Source organism: Epinephelus fuscoguttatus, linkage group LG8, assembly GCF_011397635.1.
Source record: "Epinephelus fuscoguttatus linkage group LG8, E.fuscoguttatus.final_Chr_v1".
NCBI lineage: Eukaryota > Metazoa > Chordata > Actinopteri > Perciformes > Serranidae > Epinephelus > Epinephelus fuscoguttatus.
The window spans coordinates 34,826,982-34,849,252 of NC_064759.1; the positions used below are offsets into that span (position 1 = coordinate 34,826,982).

The window sequence follows — 22,271 nt, forward strand, 5'->3', positions numbered from 1 at the left end:
CGCCAGCAGTGTGACGAGGTGCTGAGCATCTATTCTGTGCTGAGCGCTGCACACTTGTTTTTTTTCTAGTTGCTGAGAGTTGAAAAATGTTCAGCTTTGGGTAAAAGGCTGGGGCCACTCGTCACTCTCACTCAGTACCTAGCTGTCCAATCACAGTGGAGGAGGGGCGGGACAAATATCACAGAGACCAACTGTAACATCACATTGAGAAGTTAATACCGAACCCACACAGACCGGTGGGTCTGTCTTCTCTCCTTACGTGCTTCTGCTAACTAACTTATTTGTAGAAACAACAAAAAAATGGCAGACTGTTGAGCCACCCTTCAGGGCTATGCACAGTCCATTTTTTTCATCCAAAATTGTTGCATGACTAAAAATAAATATGACCTCACGTTGTGGCAATCATGTTTGCACACTGAATCTAAAACTTTTGTCCGTCATAAAAACAGGTTTGATTTTCTGCATTTTTCGCATCCATCAGAAGCCTTTAGAGAGCTGTTTGACCAAGAATCAGTGAAGCAAATGTGGCAGCGGGACACAGCCACAGCAAGACAGAGGAACAGGGTATTAATTATATTCAGATAGCTTCACGTTCAACAGGTCAGATAGTAATATTCAGGTGAATAATGATGATGAGAAGGAGGATGTTGACCGCACACAGAATGTGTACAGACAGGGAGAACAGCTCCGCCCCTCATGCAGCTGCGGTGCCAAATGCAAGACAGGGAGGGAGTGTTTACAGCCAGACAGGTAACTCCAGTGGAGAGAGACAAAGGAGGAAATGTGTCTTTTCATTTTGTCACGTATTGTGAATTTTACACTGAATAGAACAATAAAACGCATCAGAATCAGTGTGCATCTTTTTTTTTTTTTGGATGACAGATTTAAAAAACACATCCACAAAAAAACAGAGCGTGCAAAGGCCTTTAATCACCACTGAGAAAATTCCATCACCGTGAGAGCCCTATCTGTTATATTTCTGCCTGCACACCCATACGGTGGAGAAATAGTGGAATTTAGCCTTTGGTGCTCACTGCAATAAAATATTACATTAAAAAAATCCTAAGTAACATTTCTTTCCAGTAGGGATGCACCGAAATGAAAATCTGTGGCCTAAGCCGAATAAAATTAAACGCTTGGCCAAATACTGAGTACCGAATACCGAATGCCATTGTTTAGTTTTTCATTAGTTTTTGCAGATGAACCCCCTCCAGATTAGTGTTGTCATGGTACCAAAATTGGGACCCATGGTATGATACCAGTGAAAGTATCATGGTTCTGAGTAGTATCACGATACCACAGCAAAAAATAGGCAGATGTGCCTTTTGTCATTTATAAAAAGATAAATCACTTTTCTATAATACATCACTGATATTTCAATGGAATAAATTACTTACTGACTGATTCATACTTCAAAAACAGCATCAATAAGTGATTAACATAGGGGAGATCAAAATAAAATAAATAAATAAAATAAAAATCAAGCAAAAATCAACCAGCCACCCTCCTCCCCTGACAAGTAAAGAACAGTCCCTAAAGTGTGATTGGACTTTGAACTTATCCCACAATACTGGTACCTGAGGTACCGTAGTACTACGGTACTCAAACATTATGGTATCATATGTACAGTGGTGTTTTAGTACTGCGGTCTACCGTTGGTACCAGTATACCCTGCAACACTACTCTAGATAGTTCAGTATTACATTCTTTGCAAACCACTTTTCTTCTATCACTCTCGAACACTTTGAAATATCGCCACGCTACCGAAATTTTACTCCGTCTGTCATCGCACGCTGTTTGATTGCGTCATAAAACTAATTATAAAATTATTCGGCCTTGCTTTTCACTTATTCCACGGAATACCGAATGTGTGGTTTTTTTGCAATATTCGGCTGAATATATTCGGTTACTGAATATTCAGTGCATCCCTACTTTCCAGTTTGCAGTATAAAGTTACCTCTTAGCACATGAGGACAGAAATGCTCTAAAGAGATGAGAGAGGGAAGGTAAAAAGTACAGTATGAAATAACAGACAGAGCAAGAAAGAGAGGAAGAATAAAGCAGGATCAAGGACACTGCTTATGAACGATCTTTAATAGTTATCATAGATATTAATGATTATATATTATTTTTTTCGAATGCTATATAGTTATGTCATTGCAGTTTAAATCCACACTGTGCAGTGCTGGAAAAAAAAGCACATTCTATATTGTGCAATACTGCCTGCAATATTGTCTCTGATAAACAGCACTGAGTTGAGCTAAGGTACCACAGATGGTAGAGCGAGCACAGAGCAGATATGAGAGGAGAGAGAGAGTGTGTATTTCCAGCCCCGTGGTCTCGTCTCCTTCACAGCGCTGGAAGGTCAGCCGAGCCTTGAGCCATAACAGTCGCTCCCTTTTCACTTCAGTCCCGCTTTTATTCCAGCAGCACCACAGCGCTCTTTGACAATTGTCATCATGACGAATCAATATAGACTCTCCACAGACCCCCCCTACCCCCTCCTCTGCTGCCCTTGAGTTTTTAAACACTGATCCAGCAGATAGTCCAGTTAAAGTCTCTTCCCAGGCCCTCCATTTTAAGGTTTACCCTTCACTCTCTACCATCCCTGCTTCTGTCTTTTCTATTAGTCCTGTGTGTCCCCTGTCTCTCTTGTCTTGTCCTCTGGTTCTCTCTGTGTGTCATTTCAAGATTTAACTGGCATGCCATGATGAAAGAACCATGATACATCAAATTGTTGTACTTGTACAGGTGACTAGAATAGTCCTTACACGTTCCTTCAATGGGACAATTGGTGGACTTAAACTTTGGGTGACCCATGATATGACATTATCCCTAATAACAATTTAGAAATGGAGAGATTTTACCATGTAAGTTTCTGTTTTAGGTGTGTGTGTGTGTGTGTGTGTGTCCTTTTTCTCTCTCTGCTCCTCCCTGTGTTGACTTTAAGCGTTATAACACGTCTTATTTTCAGGGCCCTGTAATTGTGATTGTGTGTGTAGATGTTTCTCTCCAATCCATGGTAAAGTTGACAACCAGCGTAAAAACCAATCAGTGTGTGTGTATGTGCTGATTAGCGGTGTGCTAAGGCATGCGGCATGTAAGATGTGAGTGTTAATTCGTGTTGCGAGCATTGCGGTGACTTGTCTCGGCCCTCCGGTAATGAGCAGCGGCGTCGTTATGTGGCTCGGCTTCACGGTGTTTCCTCCCCGTCTCTGCGACATACTGGGCCTTGGTAATTGGTCACAGAGGGGACAGTAAATCTGTGCGAGGACGTGGGAGAGACACAGAGACAGAGAGAAAGAGTGTGTGTGTGTGTGTGTGTGTTTGTGTGTGTGTGTGTGCAGGAAGAGGTAGGTGATAGAGGACAGGGGGTGGGTGTCTTTCATCTTCACAGCTTTTTCTCTGTAAACCTCCAACTGTTTACAAGGACTGATGCCTATTTGCGCGCGCGCACACACACACACACACACACACACACACACACACACACACACAGAGCCCCCCCCCCTCCCCAATTGCTACCACCCACACGTATATACAGTAAATGACCTCAGCGCGCTACTGTCTGTGAGTATGGATTCTAATCAGACGTCGGCAGTATTGTGTCTGTCAAACCCGGCCAAGGTTACTTAACCTTCCAGTCTTAATTTCCCTTCCATTTTAGCTCCTTCCACCATATCAAACATCAGCACATCTATGAGAGAAAAAAGGAAAAGAAGAGTGCGGGGAGGAAAATGAAGATTGCCATGCTTGGCTGAAACTCGGAGATGAAAGTAGAGGATGATTCACATTGCTGTGGCAAAATGAACTGAACCGAGCTGAGCTGTGCTGGGCTGGGCTATTTTTAAACTTCTCTACACCGCAGCTACTGGAAGGGGACAATGTGAAGCAGAGCAATTCATTTCTATATCATGAGAGAAGGTATGTGAAATATGGTTTGCAGGAGGGTATGTGAAAATTAGTATAGGAGGCTTTGCTAAGAAGATTTTTTGGTACATTGTGTAAACTAGTTGAGTTAGCAATCGCTTGAGAGATGCAGGAGAAGTATAAATTCCTCACCAAATTCAAAGTCATATTAAAGGACTGGGATTTGCCAATAAAGCTGACAATTTTGAGGCCATGTTGAATGATATACAAGCAAAGAACCTAGCTGAATGAAATGTTTTTATGGTAATTTCTACTTTTTGTAGAGCTTAGAGTAACCATTCAGTGTTATGGCTCATTTATGCTTAACGTTAGATACAGAGGTACAGTCGGACGTAGCCTTCTATCCGTACTCTGCGTTCATCTTTTCCGTATTTGTGCATGTTTTCTGAGAGCCTATGGATGCAGACAAAACAGAGCAGTACCACCAGAGATCGTGGAGGCAGTGTAGCAGACTTTAAGATGGATACGACTGCAGGAGAATACCGTGAATATCGTGAAATTAGTGAAAAGAATTCTCCATCCACACGTCGGGATGTATATCAAGGCATCACAGACCACGGCTGTCAACAACTCTGCCCCCCGTGTAATGGTACGATATTATGACCTCCAAAGTCGCCTTGTTTGTTGATGTGTAAAGCTTTTGTCTCTGGCTGTATCTATGCTATCATAAACGATGCATGGTAGTATGAGGGCAGTGACGTTTACAACAACTAAACAGCCAAATCTATTTTTGTTGCTAAAGGGAGTATAAAAGTGCCTTCTTGTTGAGGCTGGCTGTTAACAGTTGATGGCATTGCCGTTCAAAGTTAAAAATATTCTAACTTTTTGCCTTCCTCTGTTATGGAATTTATAACAGATATTATATGGCTCCTTCACACAAGGTGAAAGCACAGGCAATCTTAACAATTAGTTGACATGACTACAATAATTACATAAAATAATCTTATCTAATATATTCACCACTGCAACATATCCTCATGCATGTTTTGTTTTTCCTGTGCCATCCAAAAGGGGTTCTCTGTCTGCTGTCTACCATCTGCTAGTGAACGCAGCATAAAACAGTAATTAACACTGACTGAAAACCAAGAATAAGCAGGCTGAGGATCCATAGCCATGCTCACAGCTCTATTAGGCTGTAGGTGCAGTAGCTAAATGCTAACATCAGCATGCTAACAATGCCAATGCTAATCTGGTGATGCACAACATGCATAATGTTAACTGTGTTCACCATCTTAGTCTAGCATACTAACATTTGCTAATTACCACTAAACACAAAATGTATCTAGTGTAGTGTAGCAAGGTGCCGCTAGTTTTGCTAAAAGTGAAAAACTACAAATAAAAAGCAGGACAGCTGATAGCAGCGGTGAAAGTACATTTTCTCTCTCACCTTGATGGTCCAGAGGCCTCGTGGCTGCTCCCCCCAGCAGTGCACCGTCATCAGGGTCCAGTTTTTCAGGCCAGCAGTGGAGGCGTCGTTGGGCCGTGTGTCCAACAGCAATGACACAGTACTGGCTGGAGATTCCAGGCTTATGGAGAGGTCGCCGCGACACACGGTGCTGATGCTCACTCTCACCTGGTGAGAGACAGGTGGCCGAAAATAAATGAAGGAAAGAGGTGTGAACAAGGAGATTGATAGAGAGATAGGGAAAACAAGAGAGACAAGGTGGGAGGACAGAGACAGAACAACATGTAAACATGTTATCTTTCAGGTCATCAGAATATGGCTCCCTGTGGCTGTTTACTGAATGTGAGGGAACTTAGTGAAATAAAGACTAGTCATTTAAACACAATTTACTTACTGATAACCTGCATTTTTACCTAAGATAATAGTTTGACATTTGACGTATTTGCTTTCTCGCTGAGCATTAGATAAGAAAATCAATATCATTCTCATGTCTGTACACTAACTATAAGGTTAGAGCCAGCAAGCAGTTAGCTTAGCTTAGTATAATGACTGACAACGTGGAAACCAACTATGCTGGCTGTGTAATTAGCTTGGCGAATTAAAATGTTATGTTTGGTTTGTTTAATCCATATAAAAAACACGTGAAAACAACATTTTTTAGTTTTTGTACTTGGTGACTTTCAGCTGTACTGTTTGCATGGCAACTCTACAGTGACGACAAGTTTCCAAGAAATTCCTGCACCCGGCCAAGAAATAGTCCTGTACATACACCCCCATAAAACCATTTTGTTGTTTTTACACTTGGTTTTTGTACAATTTAAATAAACAAAACATTACCCATTAATTAGTGACATTTAGACGTGCTGCTAGGCAGATTATGTTACCTGTAGATAGAGAGCTCAGTTAACTGTTTCCCTGTTTCCAGTCTTTGTGTTAAAGAAAGCTAGTGTCATATTTTGTGTACAGACATGGGAGTGGCATCAATCTTTTCATGACACTCTCTGCAAGAAAGCAAATATGCATATTTCCTAAAATATGAACAATGCCTTTAAATGTGAAGCAACACCAATTCGGACCAATCACTAAAAGCACTGGATTTTGGTGATCATTATTAATATGTGTGACACCCAGATGATTAGGCCAATACGGTAAACCTGCCAAGTTTAAATGCAAATCTAGTCAGTGTTGTCTGAGATACTGTACATGTCACACAGATGGACAAACCAATGATCTGTCCTCTGTCCCCCAAAGATGAAGACAAAGACAAGTAGGGCACAGAAAGAGAAGACACGGTGAAAAAAGTGGCTGAGGGGAATATTAGCTAAATGATTTAAAGACGCACATGCAACCCCTCCAGCCCCCCACCCCCATGATTCCCACCCAGTAAACACTCTCCCTGTCCCTGTTCATCACAAGCAGCACATCTGGTGTGACAATGGCACATCGCAGAGAGAGCCGCCAAGCTGCAAAAAGACTGACAGCCCGCTCCTGTTTACAGCGTGTTACCACGGCAACACGTCCATCAATCACACCTCGCAGCGATGGCCTGACCCACGCTTTCTGCCAGGGAGCAGAGCCGCAAAGATGAAGCCTTTTCAATTTACATGCTGACACACTCTCTCTCTCTCTCTCTCTCTCTCTCTCTCTCTCTCTCTCTCTCCTGCTATTTCACAAGTACACACAACACACTCACAAACGGATAACTCGCACAAACTCAAATGTGCACGTACAAAGACACGCACAGTACGTATGCCTGCTGACACAGTCAAACATAAACACATTTGCATGTATGTGCCTGTACTCAAGAAAACAGTTTTGCCATTTTCTGCAAATGACACAGCCAACACATTACACATCATCATTACATATGATCCTTTTTTATCTCTTCTATTCTCAGATAGATCACATGACAAAGAAACAACGAAAACGATTTGTATGAAAAAAGCGTCCCTGATTGTGGACAGAAGTTAAGTTTTCAAAACACTGATGTCTTAATTTGTATGATGTCGAGATCAGGAGGAAACACTTGAGGGCTGTAAGAGGCAGCTTACAGCAGAACCACAATACAAGTACACAAGAAAATATCTATACTGTTGGTGAAAAATGACCATTTACACATTTTAAAGGAATAGTTCCACAATTCTTAAATTCTTACTTGTTTTCTTGTCCTGAGTAACATGAGAAGATCAATGCCACTCTCATATCTGTCCTTTAAATATAAACCCATAGCCAATTATCTTAACTTATCATAAAGACTGGAAACCCTGTAAAGTCACAACAAGTTGTGGTTTAACAGGGGGTATGTGTGAGACTATTTGGTACGGATTAAACAAACAAGATATAACATATTCATCAGCCTCTCCAGGATGCAACACAAATTCAGCCAATCCCAGTGAGTTTTGCACAACCTTGCAATTTTGCCCAATCACCACAACTTCACAGCAAATTTAACTATATAGAACCGGTAAAATCTCATTTCACTGTAGCGCTGTGCAGTGTATTGATCAGTTCAGCCCACTCTCTCTTTTCTCTGTTTATCATGATACTTCTGTGTGAGCTCCGTGCCTGCAACAGAGTCACACACAGTGACAGGGCTAACAGTCACATGGCTTATTTTATAGGACTGTAAATCACCAGTTTTATCACGATACAATATTATATCAATTCTCTAGACAACGGTACGATATTTGCTGATATTACAAAGTCTGCCATGATACGGTTTTGAGGCGATTTAGGGGCCTATGACAGATATGAGATGATATTATATGCCCATTTAACACAGTCAGTTACAGAGGAAGTTGCCACACCTTACATTTATGGTTTGGGCCATAAAAGATTAAACTTTAAACTGACTCCACTAGCACACATAAAACAGCACATGGGATAAGCTACCATTCAGGGATTTCTGCCAGAAAGTCCTTGCTGGTTGAAATGTTTTCATTTTAACACAAACCATCATATGTTTCCTAAAACATCAGGACTATCTGGCTTAAAGCCCTGAAGGCAAACTTCTCCAAACAGCCATGAAACATGGATTAACGACAAGATGATTTCACAAAAATATCGACTTCATCTCAGTAATAACTGTCGAGGTTCAGGGACGAAAGAATTGTTTTTTTTGCTTGTCACCAGTTATTAGCTTAAGCATGTTTATGTTGCATAAATTAGCCTAACGGCCAGCTTAGATTTTTTTTCCTCTACTCATAGTTAAATTAATGACATGTACCATTATTATTTTTCTTACTCACCGTTGGTTTAAGCCACTGTATCTCCCAATAGAACAGCACAGTTGAAATTCAGCCTGCATGTACGTTTTTTTCAGCCAAGCACTGTTGAAACAGGCAGGTAACGTTGCATCGTGTTTTACCTCGTAACAGCATTGTTAACATTCACCATGTGCTCTGTCTGTCTACCTGTATTTTCTCCGAAATCCAAAATATTTCCACACTGCTGAGTTATTCCCAAGTAAACATCCTCATCGTCTTTCTCTCAGCTGCTTGCCATCTGCCCACCACTGTTTGACAGCGACACAGTCTTTCAAAATAAAAGCGTTTACTAACCATGACCGATATAGATCAATGTTTCCACTTTGCGTCGATGACATTGGATTGCTGATCATTTAATCGATATATCGTTCCAGATCGATGGATTGTTACACCCCTAGTATTTTACCCAACAGGTTTAACAACAGATTTGTGCCGTTTCTGTGTCTGTGTGCAACTGTTGGGACGGCTCATTGTTGGATGTTATCTGCTGCTGCTGTCTTAGCTTGTGCTAACCAGGCAGAGAGATCAGGAGGAAAGCAGCTCATAGAGACAGTCCTTCAGTGCTGCATCAAATGGCAGAAACACCTGATCACTGGCAATCAGCTGTTGTCTCCCCACCTCCCACACCATCACAAATAGATTGTAATTCTATGGGAAACACTAAATGCTCATAATGATAGGCTCAGCCAAAGCATCACAATTATTTTTTAAATTTTCACTTGCCCCAGCAATGACATTGGTGAAATCAGGCATTTCTGGACACAACAAACCCCAAAACAGCCCACAAAGTCCTGAGGAGATTGTTTAATTAGTGAGCTGCAGAGGTGCTTGCAGGTGGATTTTGGTACTCATGGAGAGAGCCAGGCTTCCTGTTGTTTCTAAGCTACGCTACTCATGAAGCTGGTTATAAAGCAACTAGCTTTATATCTCTCTATATTTTCACACTAAAGTTATTCCTAAAAAAATAGAAAAGATAGATAGATAAATAGATTTTCGAACAATGTAGTACATGGTCAAGCCATCTGAGTGTGTTTTGAACTGCTGCCAGACCTGAACGTGCTCCAGAGAGTTGATCTCATTAGTCCTCCCATGGCAGGCCTCTGATTGGATGTTCACTTTGACAGTGCCTCCTGGAGAAATGATCCTAACCAATAAACACCATAATGTCAGTCAGTAGCCAGACCTCTTTCTCTCATGCTTATCAGACACACATACACATGCATTCTCTCTTACAGACAAAGCAGTGACAGTGTAGGTGACGACGAGATGAAAGATTATTGATTCCTGTCCATAAAGTAATGTGACACAACTAGGAAAACCTTGAAAAAAAACCATTAAGATATAAATGACAATATATAAGCAACAACAATCAGTAAGAAACTATACAAATAAAACATCAGCAGCTATGGGGTTACATAAACATACAGTATGTAGGTGATAAAGCTTTTTACCTGATAGGATGGACTGTAACTTCTTGCGTGCACTTCCTCTGTGGGGCAACAGTGTTAAAGTGCATGGCTTGCTGCACCATCAGCCCTGCATCCAGCAACCCAAAACCATACCTGAAACGAGAAGAGGACGTGCACTCCATTATATACTGTACGTGTTTGTGTATACGATAAGGAAAAGCATCCTTATATGCTCACACATGTGAACTGGAGGCTTTTGCGTGGGCAGCTGAATGTGCTGCAGAGGAAAAGAGTAAGTGCTAATGGCTCCGACACGAGGAGGCAACAAGTCATTGACGAAGATGATGTTGTCCTCTGACACAATCGCTACCCGCTCTGTCCGGGCTGAGGCTGAGGGCTGCTGTTTGTACCTCCCGTAATTGCCTGGAGGATTGATTCTGAACAATGTGCCATCTCACGGACTGTAATCAAGCCTCATTATTCATTCTTTACCACCCCAATCTGGGTGCTGGAGACACAATGGCCGACCCTTAAGCAGCGTCGCTGCCTCGTGACTGTATGACCACTGCCTTTCTTACTTTCTCTCCTCCACTTTATTGCTCCTGCTTCACCATCTCTTTACGTCTCTTTTGAATCATCCGCTCTCATCTTTCCTCTTTGCCCTCTCTTTTTTTCACAGAGCAGCCTGCTATTCAGCGTTCTTTTCCTCTCTAAATTCTCCTTCACTCTCCTCCATCAAACCTGAATTTCTTGCATCAGAACTCTTCTCCACCACTTCAGTGATGCTGAAATCGCAGTACTCATAAGTCTCTTCTTAATTCTCCCACAAATCTTTCATTTTCATGCACTTCTTCTCTTTTCACTCTTGTTAAAATCACAGTCCTCAAACTGAGTAACAGGGCTGTAACAACCTTTATTCTCCCCAACCCCTCCTCTTGGAAATCCAGAGGGGGTGACAAAGAGCTAATTTCTGCCATTATTACCATACAGACCTTATGCCGTTAATCTGCAATAAGTGAAATTCATTATCCTGATGACGGGGTCTCTCGGAGCAGCAGAGAGAGAGACAGAGACAGGAGAAAGGAGAGAGCTGATCAATAACTCAATCTGCTGCCCTGCATGGGGCTCCATCTCCGCTGTCTCAGACTGTCAGTGTGTCTGAGGAGGAGAGGCAGGAGCTGCAGCCCACACCGTCCTCGTCCTAACAGCACGCCGCGCGATCAATGGACACAATCTAATCAGCCACTATCACCACCAATGACTTTTAGCATGTAGGCCCAGCATAATAGCATTAGGCAGACGGGTGTGTGGGGCTGAGGTGCGCTGCTGAAGTTCAAGGTCATTCGAGGGGTTTGTGAAAGCTGTGAAGAGTTGGGGCAAAACACAGCTGACAAGAGCTGAATGCAGAAGACTAGACCAGCAAGGAATTGACTGACATGGATCCTACTGAAGAATTAAGAACCTTAATGTGTTATTATTTGGCTTGTCAAGTTCCAAATGTGCTACTACTAAATTATTTCAGGTAAAAAGTGTCTTTATTGAGGTATCAATGTTTGTTAGAAGTCACCAAAAATGAACTGATTACAAGCAACTGTGATCCTGAATGCTCCCTAATACATATTTTAAGATGCATCCAAACTAGTTTTAGTGTTGTTGCTTAAACTTTGCTCTGCTGTTATGAGAAAAACTAAAAGACACTCTTTGAACTCACTTACTTTTTAAAAAGATTACTTCATTTGACTATTGGCGCTGCAGTGAAACACAAAATGTGTTATGTGGAGAGAGGTAAGGGTTACATGTAACTGGGGTTTCAAGCCAGAAGGACACATGTCTTAAACCACTAGGTTAGGGTTGGCCGTGGCTCAGGAGGTAAAGCAGGTCGTTCACTAATCGGTTTGGTTAGATCACAGGCGATTCGATCCCTAGCTCTTCCAGCCCACGTCGAAGCATTCTTGTGCGAGATATTGAACCCGACATTGCTCCGGATGGTTGTTCCATCGGTGTATGTGTGTTTAAGCTGAGTAGCAGGTGGCACCTTGTGTGGTGGCCTCGGCCACCAGTATGTGAATGTATGGGTGAATGTGACATGTAGCAAAAAAAAGTGCTTTGATTGGCCAGATGACTAAAAAGGTGCTATACAAGTGCAGGTCCATTTACCATAAGACCACACCCCATACTCACTGAAAACAGACCTGCAATGCAAGGGGGCGTTATTTCAGGTAACGCTGAGACAATGAAAGAGCATCAGAGAAGGAAAGTTATCATGGAAACAACAACTTTATCTTTCGTCACCACAAATGCAGGATGAACAGTAGAAATAGTGTTCATACTGAAAAGTATTTTCTAAAACAGCAGGGCATTACAGTTTTTAACAAACACCATTCAATAGGAGTAAATAGTGTATTTATTAGGAAATATTTTCACCAGCGGATTAAGCCACATTTTGTGCACTAGTGAGCATTAACAGTACCAGGAAGGTAAATGTTGGATTGACTATAAACAAACCACTATGTGTGTGTTCATGGTATTGAATGAACTTGTCACCTTTTGCAACAGTGTGGCATTGGGTAAGTTTGATACTATATCAGACTTCGGCTAACTGACAATACCTGATTTCAGCTTTGGTTTTGATCATTACATGGAATTTGTTGACAATTAAAAAAAAAACAACAAAAAACAAACCCTGAATATTACCATATCTATGTACTATCAGTGAATTGTTGTTACAGTTTGTAAACATAACATTCAAACTCCCTACACAATGTTGGAATAGGAAAGCCCACACCTTAGCAAGCTAACTAAGTTAACTGCCGGCATCTACCTGTCCAACAGAAAAAAGGCCAACTCAGCGCTGCTCTTTATTCCCATCCTCTCTTTCAGTGGTCGCCAGCAAAAGTGAAAGCCAAACCCAGATTCACTCTCATTTTGGAATGAGCTTTGTCTGCTTGGCATACGTTATTTTGTTTGTTAGGAACTCCTACATACTGTAGTATACCTGTAAGTACAGAGCCCACACAACTGTTCAACATGGCACTGCTCAGTGGCAGATTCACCAGAAAGAACACCAGAAATAGGCACTTGGGCTGCCTAATGTCCCGGATATATTTAATGTGATGGGGGCCATAATCACCATTACATTGAATCTATCTTATTATGCTATTTAGATCATTAGCTCACAAATTAAAGGGGAAATTTGCCACCTTTTATGTAGATGTCTAATAATTGTTGGTGGTAAATGTAGACAATTGAAGCAATAAATTCCTCGGTGTGTGCTATATCGACCGAGAAAGCTGCTTGTAGAGCCATGCTAGCAGTGCCTACATGTACCAGTCTGCATCACATGCTAGTCTTTGCTTATGGTCCCTGCCAGCCATATCCTCTTGCAAGGTGGGGTTCACACAGAATCCAGAAACGCCGGGAAGCACTGCCCACTTCCTTTCAATGCCCATGTTATCCAATTGAGGTTGATGCACCACAGTGTGGCGTACAGCTTCGTGGCCAGTTTGTGGATATGCAGCAATAGTTTTCGCATCTGGTGTATTTTCTCTGCAAGCCACATGTAAACACACTCATAATATATTATAAATCAAATAAAGGATATCTTATATATAATATATATGATCTGATTCTGATAAATGATAAAAGATGCAGCGCTTGCTTGCCAACCCTTCTGATTTTCCTGCTGTTCTTCTGGAGTTTTAATTATCCCTGTTTAAACCCCCACATTTCAGTTTCAAAAATCAGCCCATCCACTGCATTTATAAGAAATAACCTTGCTGTTAGTTGTGCCCAAACACAGAGCAAGAGAGACAAAGAGACACACGCACGCACGCACGCACGCACACACACACACACACACAAGCAGATGGACAGACAGACAGAGTCAGAGAGACACAGGGAGAGAGGGAAAATAGCAGAATTGCCTCAGCCTCTCTCTGCTGCATTTCTACGGCTGTAAACTCTGGCTCGAATGCATGCGTCTGAATATCTGACTTTGCCAAAACACTGTAAAATGTCCATAACATTCTCTGTAGTCATATTTTAGGAGGCCATATTTGCAGTTGGAAATGTAGCTAGTCTGCAAAACAAGCAAAGAGAACAATAAAGTTCCGTTTTTGAGTGGCATCGAGAGCGCACCCCCAGGTAAGCCAAATAGTCTGTAGTTCCTCCTCCTTCCAACTACATCACTGTGACATTAAATGATGGCACTGGATGAAGAAAAACTCGCTCAATAACATACGCACTCAAAGTTTACTGCTTCAATAGACTGCATTTACCATCAACACAGATTGAACATCCACATAGAAGGTGGCAAAATTTCTCTTTAATGCACATATACAGAAATATTCCTCTGTCAGCTTACATGTCTTATGGTCTATTAATATGAAATCTGTATCTGATATTTTGAGGACATAATTCTTAGCTAGAGTTAAAATAAGGTTCACGATTAGGTATGAAGATTCTGTCATGTAGAGTTCTGAATTTATCGTGCCATCATGAATTATGCACTTAGACATTACATGTGTGAATATACTTTAGTTTAATTTCTCAATCTGGCTGCCTAAAATTATTAAGTACAATAAAATACAAAAGCAGTAACAATAGATCACCTAACATATTTCACAGTGGAGAAAACTGATACCTTGACTTCTCATAAAACAGAAACTGTTGGTGACCAGGGCTCGCCACTCTGCTCCCTTTTAGTGATTAAATATACCCTCCCCACCCCGTACCCCTTAGTGAGAACTCTGCACCTATTAAATCCTACAGCTCCCGCAGATCGATCGGGCTTGCCCCAGCTCCAAGGCCATAAACCCACACAGACATATATCTGATAGAGAAAGCTGCAGGAAACAGGTTTACCCACGATAGAACATGATGAAAATGACAGATTTTATGTCCCCTGCCATGTCAGTGAAACACCACCGCTGAGCTGAGCCGCTCCCCAGCCCTTTCAGCCATCTCATCATCAGTAGCAAGAATCGCAAAGACTAACACACTTTCAGGGAGAGCCTTGTGATCTCTCCCAACAAAAATGCACACAGGATTTATCGCTGCTGTGGTGTGTGACACTGAGGAGTAGTTTAGTTACAGGATTTGTACATTTCCCTGTAATGAATGTGATTGAGATGTTTGGAAACACTGCAAAAATGTTTAAGATTAAAATGTCTTTAAGATGAAACCCACATAATATAATTCATATCAAGCAATTAGTCAGAAAACATAGTCATCATATTTTCAACTTGTTCTCTCTCCACCTCCTGCGTGGTCGGAGGGAGGTTGAGCCAAGCCGACTACAGAGTGACAGCTGATCTTCTGTCCACGCAGCACGAAGCATGTTAAACCCCCGACCCCCTGCCTCCACACATATCGAATCTGCGGCCCTCGCATTTTCTCCATCCACTTTCGCTCCTCGATAGCGCATGCCCTTGCAAACTCTTACTCCCTCCTTCTTTTTATCCATTAGGATGAAGGCCACTCCCCCCCACCTCTCCATGGGGCCTCTTTGTAACTGTCGAGGAACCCTTTTCACTTTTTGTTCTGCAGGCCTTCCCAGGTCCTTTCTCTGTTGATATTCACACCATCTGCCAGCAGCGGAGGAAGGTGCACACAAACCCAACTAGCACAGAGACATCAAGATCTCCAGGGTTGAGGTCCTCACTTCGTCTTTGCACACCGCATTAGAAACACAGTTTTAACAACTGGTGTGCTGCAACCAACACAGATTTTTGCAGCCATCCAGGGACCTAGCTACTGCGGTCTCACCCCTTGTTTGCAGTGGTACGTCCTGCTAAGTCCCCCCCAATAGAAGTGGCTGTAAAGAATCACTCAAGCCGCACTAAGCAGCTGCCTGTGAGTTAGGTCATTTTCCCAGGAGCCACAGAGTGGGCATTGGCAGGACCTCAAAAAGAGGGGACACCATCTGTTCAGCGCCTGAAAAGGTTGGTGACACCTTCTGTGGTACCAACAACTTCTAATTAAGTGGCCAGGAATGCAGTAGCAGCTCCAGCTCGTGATTGGTGGGCTTGCTTTAGTTATCCTGATGACAACAGAGTAGACCCCCGGTCAGCTTCACGCACCTCTCCATCACATCTGGCCATTGGCTAATGAAAAATGAACGAAGAGAGAATACAATAAACACTTGATGAAGGTGACACATGACTGGAGCAGCCAACAAAAACTATATTTACTTTTGTTTTCTCTGATTTGTGTCCCTTTTTTGTACCTCTTAATTGAATGTTTATCAGGAGCATTGAAAACTGCATAAGCCCTGTGGTCAATCCCAGCGTGGTTTGTTTCTGTTATATCACGATGCACTAATTTCATTAATATTAGGATTTAAATGAAATAACAAACGGACTTAACGTTCTTCTGATTTCCATCACTCTTACAGCCAAATCTGCTGCTCAGAAATGTTACTAATTAGGCTTATTAAGTAATTAAGAAGAGGTCTTAATTATATCTGCGCCAGTGGGACCTGCATGGCTGTAACCATGAAATGCTGTGCCGCGCTGCTCAGCTTTGTTGGTTTGGTTGTAATACAATTTCCCTCATTTAACTGTTCTGAATGTGTGTTTCTACAGAGAAAAAAAAGATTTTGGAATACATTTTTAGGCCGTATTAGGCAAATATCTGTCTGGCTTGAAATTACAGAGAAAGAAACACTCAGCAGGCTTCAACAGCACAGCCTCAAAATGTCAAGCGAATTACCTTGCAAAGAGTTAAAAGTTTAATGAAATATATTGCGGGGAGGAAAATGAGGGGTTTGGCACAGGCATGGACTTAGTCTCAGGAGAATGGGCACCAAGCGGCCCTCTCGGTCTCTACAGCCATCAGTCAAACTAGCAGCCACCCGTCCCCGTCTCTTACACAAGGAGACTTCTCTAGAAGCCACAATGATCTATACCCCATGACCTCACTCTCAGTGTCCAACATATTTTGATTTGTAGCTCGAGTGTTATTCAAACACAAATTCAAAAGAGGATGAAATTCAGCAGAGAGCTTTTGTTGGACGCACACCAAGGTACAGTCCTTTTAGATGTCTCTGCCCTTGTGGGGGGAGAGAGAGAGAGAGAGAGAGAGAGAGAGAGAGACAGAGAGACAGAGAGAGAGGACTGAGTAAGTGCCGTGCTACAAGCTTGGCATAAGATTCCCTCCCGGGTCCCGAGTGCTTTTCTTTCACTCTGGACAAAGCAAACACTGAACCAGGAGCCTTTGTTTGCCTCTTCAAAGGGACAAGTTTTTGATGCCATATCACTAAATGCGATAGAGCAAACAGAAATTAAATGATCAAGAACAAAGTCTGTGCTTATTGACAGGTATGACATCTGCTACATGATATCACCATGGAAACCACAAAGAGTTCGAAAGTTCTGTGTTCCATTTGAAATATTACAAAATATACTATTATGCCTTCAGGTTACAGGTCCCTTTAAGGGCATATGCCATTATTTGGACTATGGCAAAGACCTTACTGAGCCTAGAACGTAAAATGGAAAGTGAACATGCATAAATAGTGACGTTACTTTTGTTTAGGGTTATAAATCCCCAAGAGCTTCAATTTAAATAGTTATTTAGGATTTGGGAGGGGAAGAGTTATTTGAGAATATAAGAGAACATAATTTGTCCATTGTATTTGACCATGTTTTACAGCTGGGTTCTCTGAGATCCCACAAAGAGGTGATACATTTTCTGTCATGACTTATGAGACATGTCATCGCTTCAAAATCATGTTTATAAACAACTGTCAAAAAATTCATAAAAGTCATTAAGTATTGAGGTTAAGTATGTTTCTCAAACTGTTAAAGAGGGACCTGGGTTTCTCGAACACAACATTAGGGTTAACCAAATACCCTAAACTTCAATCAACAGCCCTGGCTATTATTTGCTTCAAAGGGGGACAGGAATCTATATTGGATGGGCGTTTCACACAAAAGTCTTGCTCAGCAATCATAGGAATAGCTTACTATCGAACTAATTAGTTTAACCAATATTACTAATATTTACATACAAATTCGACTATCTGGAAATATCAGTTATGAATCATTCATTTGATTTTGCCCTGAGAGGCTGTGCATCACAGACAGAGAGAGGCTCCCTGTAAACCAACACAAAACCTCTTTATCGAGTTAAAAACAATTTACAACTACAATCAGTTTTTATGAAAAAGCTTTTCGATTATTTTGATTAGTGGACCATTACGGACTAAAGGAATGTAGGCTAAATAATCGAGGAATGAACACATTCGGATGTTGTGACCGCATCAGAGATAGGAAGTCACCACGTTTTTTTTTGTCTCTTTTGTTTACCAGGTCGGTAAATCTGAATGAAATAAATTATACTTAGGTGGTTTCTGTAAAATGAAGTGAACAATTGAATTTAAACATTTATATTTGTATGTGCATTCTAAGTAGTAATGTTAGCTCAGGTGGATAGATGATGTCTCGGGCTTTGAGATGGTTTATACATTCAAAGAACTTATTAAAAATTGACCTGCTTTGATGCGTTAACAGCAATCAGACCTGGTGTCTAATTAAGACCGGTGTTTACTTTTTAAAAATCTGTAGCCACACCTGGCTATGCATGTTTTGCAAGACTTTGCTCAATACGGATGTGGAAATGTGATTTTTCTATTTAGTATTGCTAAAAACGGTGATATGGTGATGTATTGGTGGAGACTTCTGAGCTCTGCAGACTACAGAGCAGATTTTAAGTTGCCAACAACTTGCTGCAAGCTAACCATGGTGGTGACATAATTTAACTCTGAACAAGAAAAAAAGAAAAGAGGGGTGAGAAGGATGTTCATGCTGTTGTGGAACTTTATTTTGAAATTTCTTCTGTTTTTCAACCCCCCTAGTAAAATATCAAAATTGCTACTAGTACATGAATTATGCATCAGTGGAGGTTTGGAGGAGCACAGGGTCCCAGCAACCCCCCACTCGTCTTGTAGCACAGTAGGGTGGAGTGGGTGATGTCTGTGTGTGTATGTGTGTAGGGGTTTGGGCGGAGGGGTGTACAGGCACCCCTCTGTTTGCCTGCTGCACCCCCCTGCCGGGAGACACGGCACCCCCTGCAGGAGGTGCAGCGCTCCGCTTCCCCTGTCCCTCGGGGCGAGTCGGTGTATGTCACACACAAACACACACTCGGCTCATTCAGCCCAGTTTATCTGCTGACCCATCAATCAAATGCATATCCACACAAACAAGCGCACACACAATTAACATCAACATTTTGCATCTGTGCTTACAACTGCAGTGCAACAATACTTCAGGCTTGCAAAGGAAAGAAATACTTTCAACCGAGTCACATTCCACTCAAAACTAAAGTTCCAAGAGAGGACGTTAATAAGGAATAAGAAGGAGAGCTAAACACTGAGATGTCATGCCATTTGTTTATCTTAATAAACCTATTATTTCTAAATAACGCACACACCCATAAAGAGCCTCCACTTCCTCTCAATTACCCAACAATTACCCACACATAGATCCACTCTCCTTTCACAGGAAACAATATCATTGCATAGCTACAATAATATTAAGTGATAGTGGGATTGTTAGACTGTGGATGAGCTATATCTGTAATCTTCGCGCGCACACACTCACACAAATATGCACACACTTTCTCTCTCTCTGCTAAAACACATGTATATAGACCACAGGCTCAGTCACGGAGTAATTGGCTCAGCAATGAAAAAAGAGGAGGTCTGGATAATTAATTAATCTATCTGGCTGGGGCAGAGACGCAAGGCCAGTTTTACAACCCCACCAGGGAGACGGAGGGAGAGAAAAACAGAGAGAGAGAGAGGAGGAGAGAATGGGGGTGGGTGGGGGCTGCCCTGGGACGATCTATGGCCTTCTATGAAATAGAAATAGCTTGCCAGAATGCAGTGCGTGTGTATACACTCACATTTTACACACAAACACACACATCTATTCCATTTTCCATGGATCTGTGCACCCTGGCACACGCACACACGTACACACACACACACATATAAAGACAAAACGACAAAATGCATACACGCTCTCTGAACTTCATATTCATTGAGATTTATAAAGCTGACAGAGTTGCAAAGTTATTGATCTTCAGTCAATTCACAGACAGACAAAATGGGAACAAACCTACTCTCAACATATTTTCCAAACAAGATTACACTGCTTTATTTACGGTGATAAACGTGGGAAAATCACAAGAAGAGAAAGCCTTCTGATAAAATCCTTCCCACTGAAAACTTCAGCCTTGATTCTTACAAGGGCACTGACTATCGGATTTTTGGTTTCTTCTAATTTTTTTATGATTACGGCTGGGTATTGAAATCCTTTATTTTTTTGTTACTAACTGAAATGTGTGAGCCCATTTGCACACAGGGACTTTTCCAAGGGCCAAGAAACCATCTCAGGGTTGCAGGAATGTTACCTATTGTTCCTGGTGCCAAATAGTCCATGCTGCAGGGTTAGGACTTTTGGATGAGCCAGAACCTTTCAGGGCAGAATACGCAGTGCTCAGAATCACTTTCACATCTGCATGTCTCTCGTGTCATTCCCTGCATCCATTCTAATATCAGAGTTGTGCAACAATACAAAGAAAGAACAACATGACTCAGTGTTTTTTCCTCAGGTGTGAAAATTGCTTCTCAAACTCTGGAGTTGTTTTTAAAAAGTTACTGGACTAATTTGCCTAAACTTTAGAGTTCTTCAGATGCGGTGGAAAAGCAAACAGGGATGCACAAGTGGGAGTACAGTGCCTGATTTATTTCTGCTGCATTCACATGCTCTTCGAGTGGTCCCATTTCCTGAGTTGGGAAGTCGTTTATGAGCTTTTTACTTGTAATGAAGACACAATGTTGATGCTACAAAGAGGATGTGTTGTATTTAATTGCTCAGACTGTTTAACCTCCGAGTGAAGGTTCAGATGCTATCCAAGTGTGCTGAAACAATCTCAAGCTTTATATTACAAAGTGATTTTATCCCAGAATAGTTGCTGGACCAGTGGCCTACGTCCCCTAAAACCACTTAAATATTGCTTTACGTTTGTTATCAGGGCTGATGCTCATAATTACCTTTTCCAACTAATCTAACTCCTTTTGCGTGGACAACATCTAATAGCTACAGCCTAACAATGTATTACAACTTACATGTGAGTCAAAATTAATATGTAATATATAAATTATTAAAAGGTTCTTAAAGATCAAGATCAAGATAGCCTTTATTGTCACTGTACAGACACCTATACAACGAAATTGGGAGTGCCACAACTGAAGGTGCATTAGGAATAAATATAAGAACAAAAATAAAACAAGTGGAGACAACCCAAGACAAACAAGACGAACGAGACAAGAGCGCACAGGTCATTTACTTTCCTATGCCATGTTTTTGTGACATCAGCTTGACAAGTCATGTACCAAAATTCTCCAAGACTTCCTAAGATGTTCAGACATGAGGGGGCGGTCATGTGAATTTTCCAGATGGGGAAACTCGTTTATCCGATTATTCCAACACCACATGAACGCAGGGTTCAGTCCAGTTCCTGTGGCATCTTGGTTCCTGGAACTATTTGGTCACAAAGAGGCATTACTCTTTGATCAGACAGTTGCTGATTTAAAAACAAATTTAGCCAATTTTAAACTGTTTTATCAAGGTCAACTTCTTGTATGGCTTTGTGTGTGTACACAACATTTAACATTCGAGAACTTTGGCTTTGTCTTTCAAATGAAAAGAAAGTTTTTTCTTTCCTTTATATTTAAGTTTATATATGTTTTTTTAAGTATTGTTTTGTTGTTGGTACGGCAACTTCTGTGCTGAATACACACTGTAAGATAAAACTTTTAATCAATATGCAGCCTGACTGTTAGCAACTGAATGTTTTATTAGTTTTGTGGGTTCGTGAACGCAGCTCAGGTGAAACTCTTCATGAGTACTTTTTTTTCCTCCCTTAGCAGCAGTTTGAGTCTCAGAGTGGATAACTGGATCAGATCAGATCAGATCAGATCAGATCAATGGATGGAGAAGCAGCTGCTGCAGAGGCATGTGAATGCAGACTTTTAGACCCAGCACAATCAACAGTTAAGTTTCACTTTCACTGTGTCTGATGCTCTACTGCTCCCTCTATGGCCAGAGTATGCTCTGCACTTTGTGAGTAAGGTGCAGTGAATAACCGAACAGTATATATCTTACAACAGCACTGCCAATGAATGGTCCAGCTCCAAAAATAAAAAATCAATATGTGACGGCAGATGTTGTCATCGTGGTGGGCCGCCACAAA

At 41.6% G+C, this 22,271-nt stretch overlaps 1 protein-coding gene across 1 annotated transcript in view; it reads right to left on the minus strand.

Annotated features, from left to right (window-relative positions):
- LOC125893281 (proprotein convertase subtilisin/kexin type 4-like) overlaps nt 1-22,271 on the minus strand; it is a 207,295-nt gene that overhangs the window by 21,695 nt on the left and 163,329 nt on the right. The window contains exons 14-16 of the mRNA XM_049583852.1: nt 10,053-10,163; nt 9,652-9,745; nt 5,318-5,503 (exon numbers count right to left, since the gene is read on the minus strand). Coding sequence (XP_049439809.1) covers nt 5,318-5,503; nt 9,652-9,745; nt 10,053-10,163 — 391 coding nt within the window. The remainder of the gene's footprint in view (nt 1-5,317; nt 5,504-9,651; nt 9,746-10,052; nt 10,164-22,271) is intronic.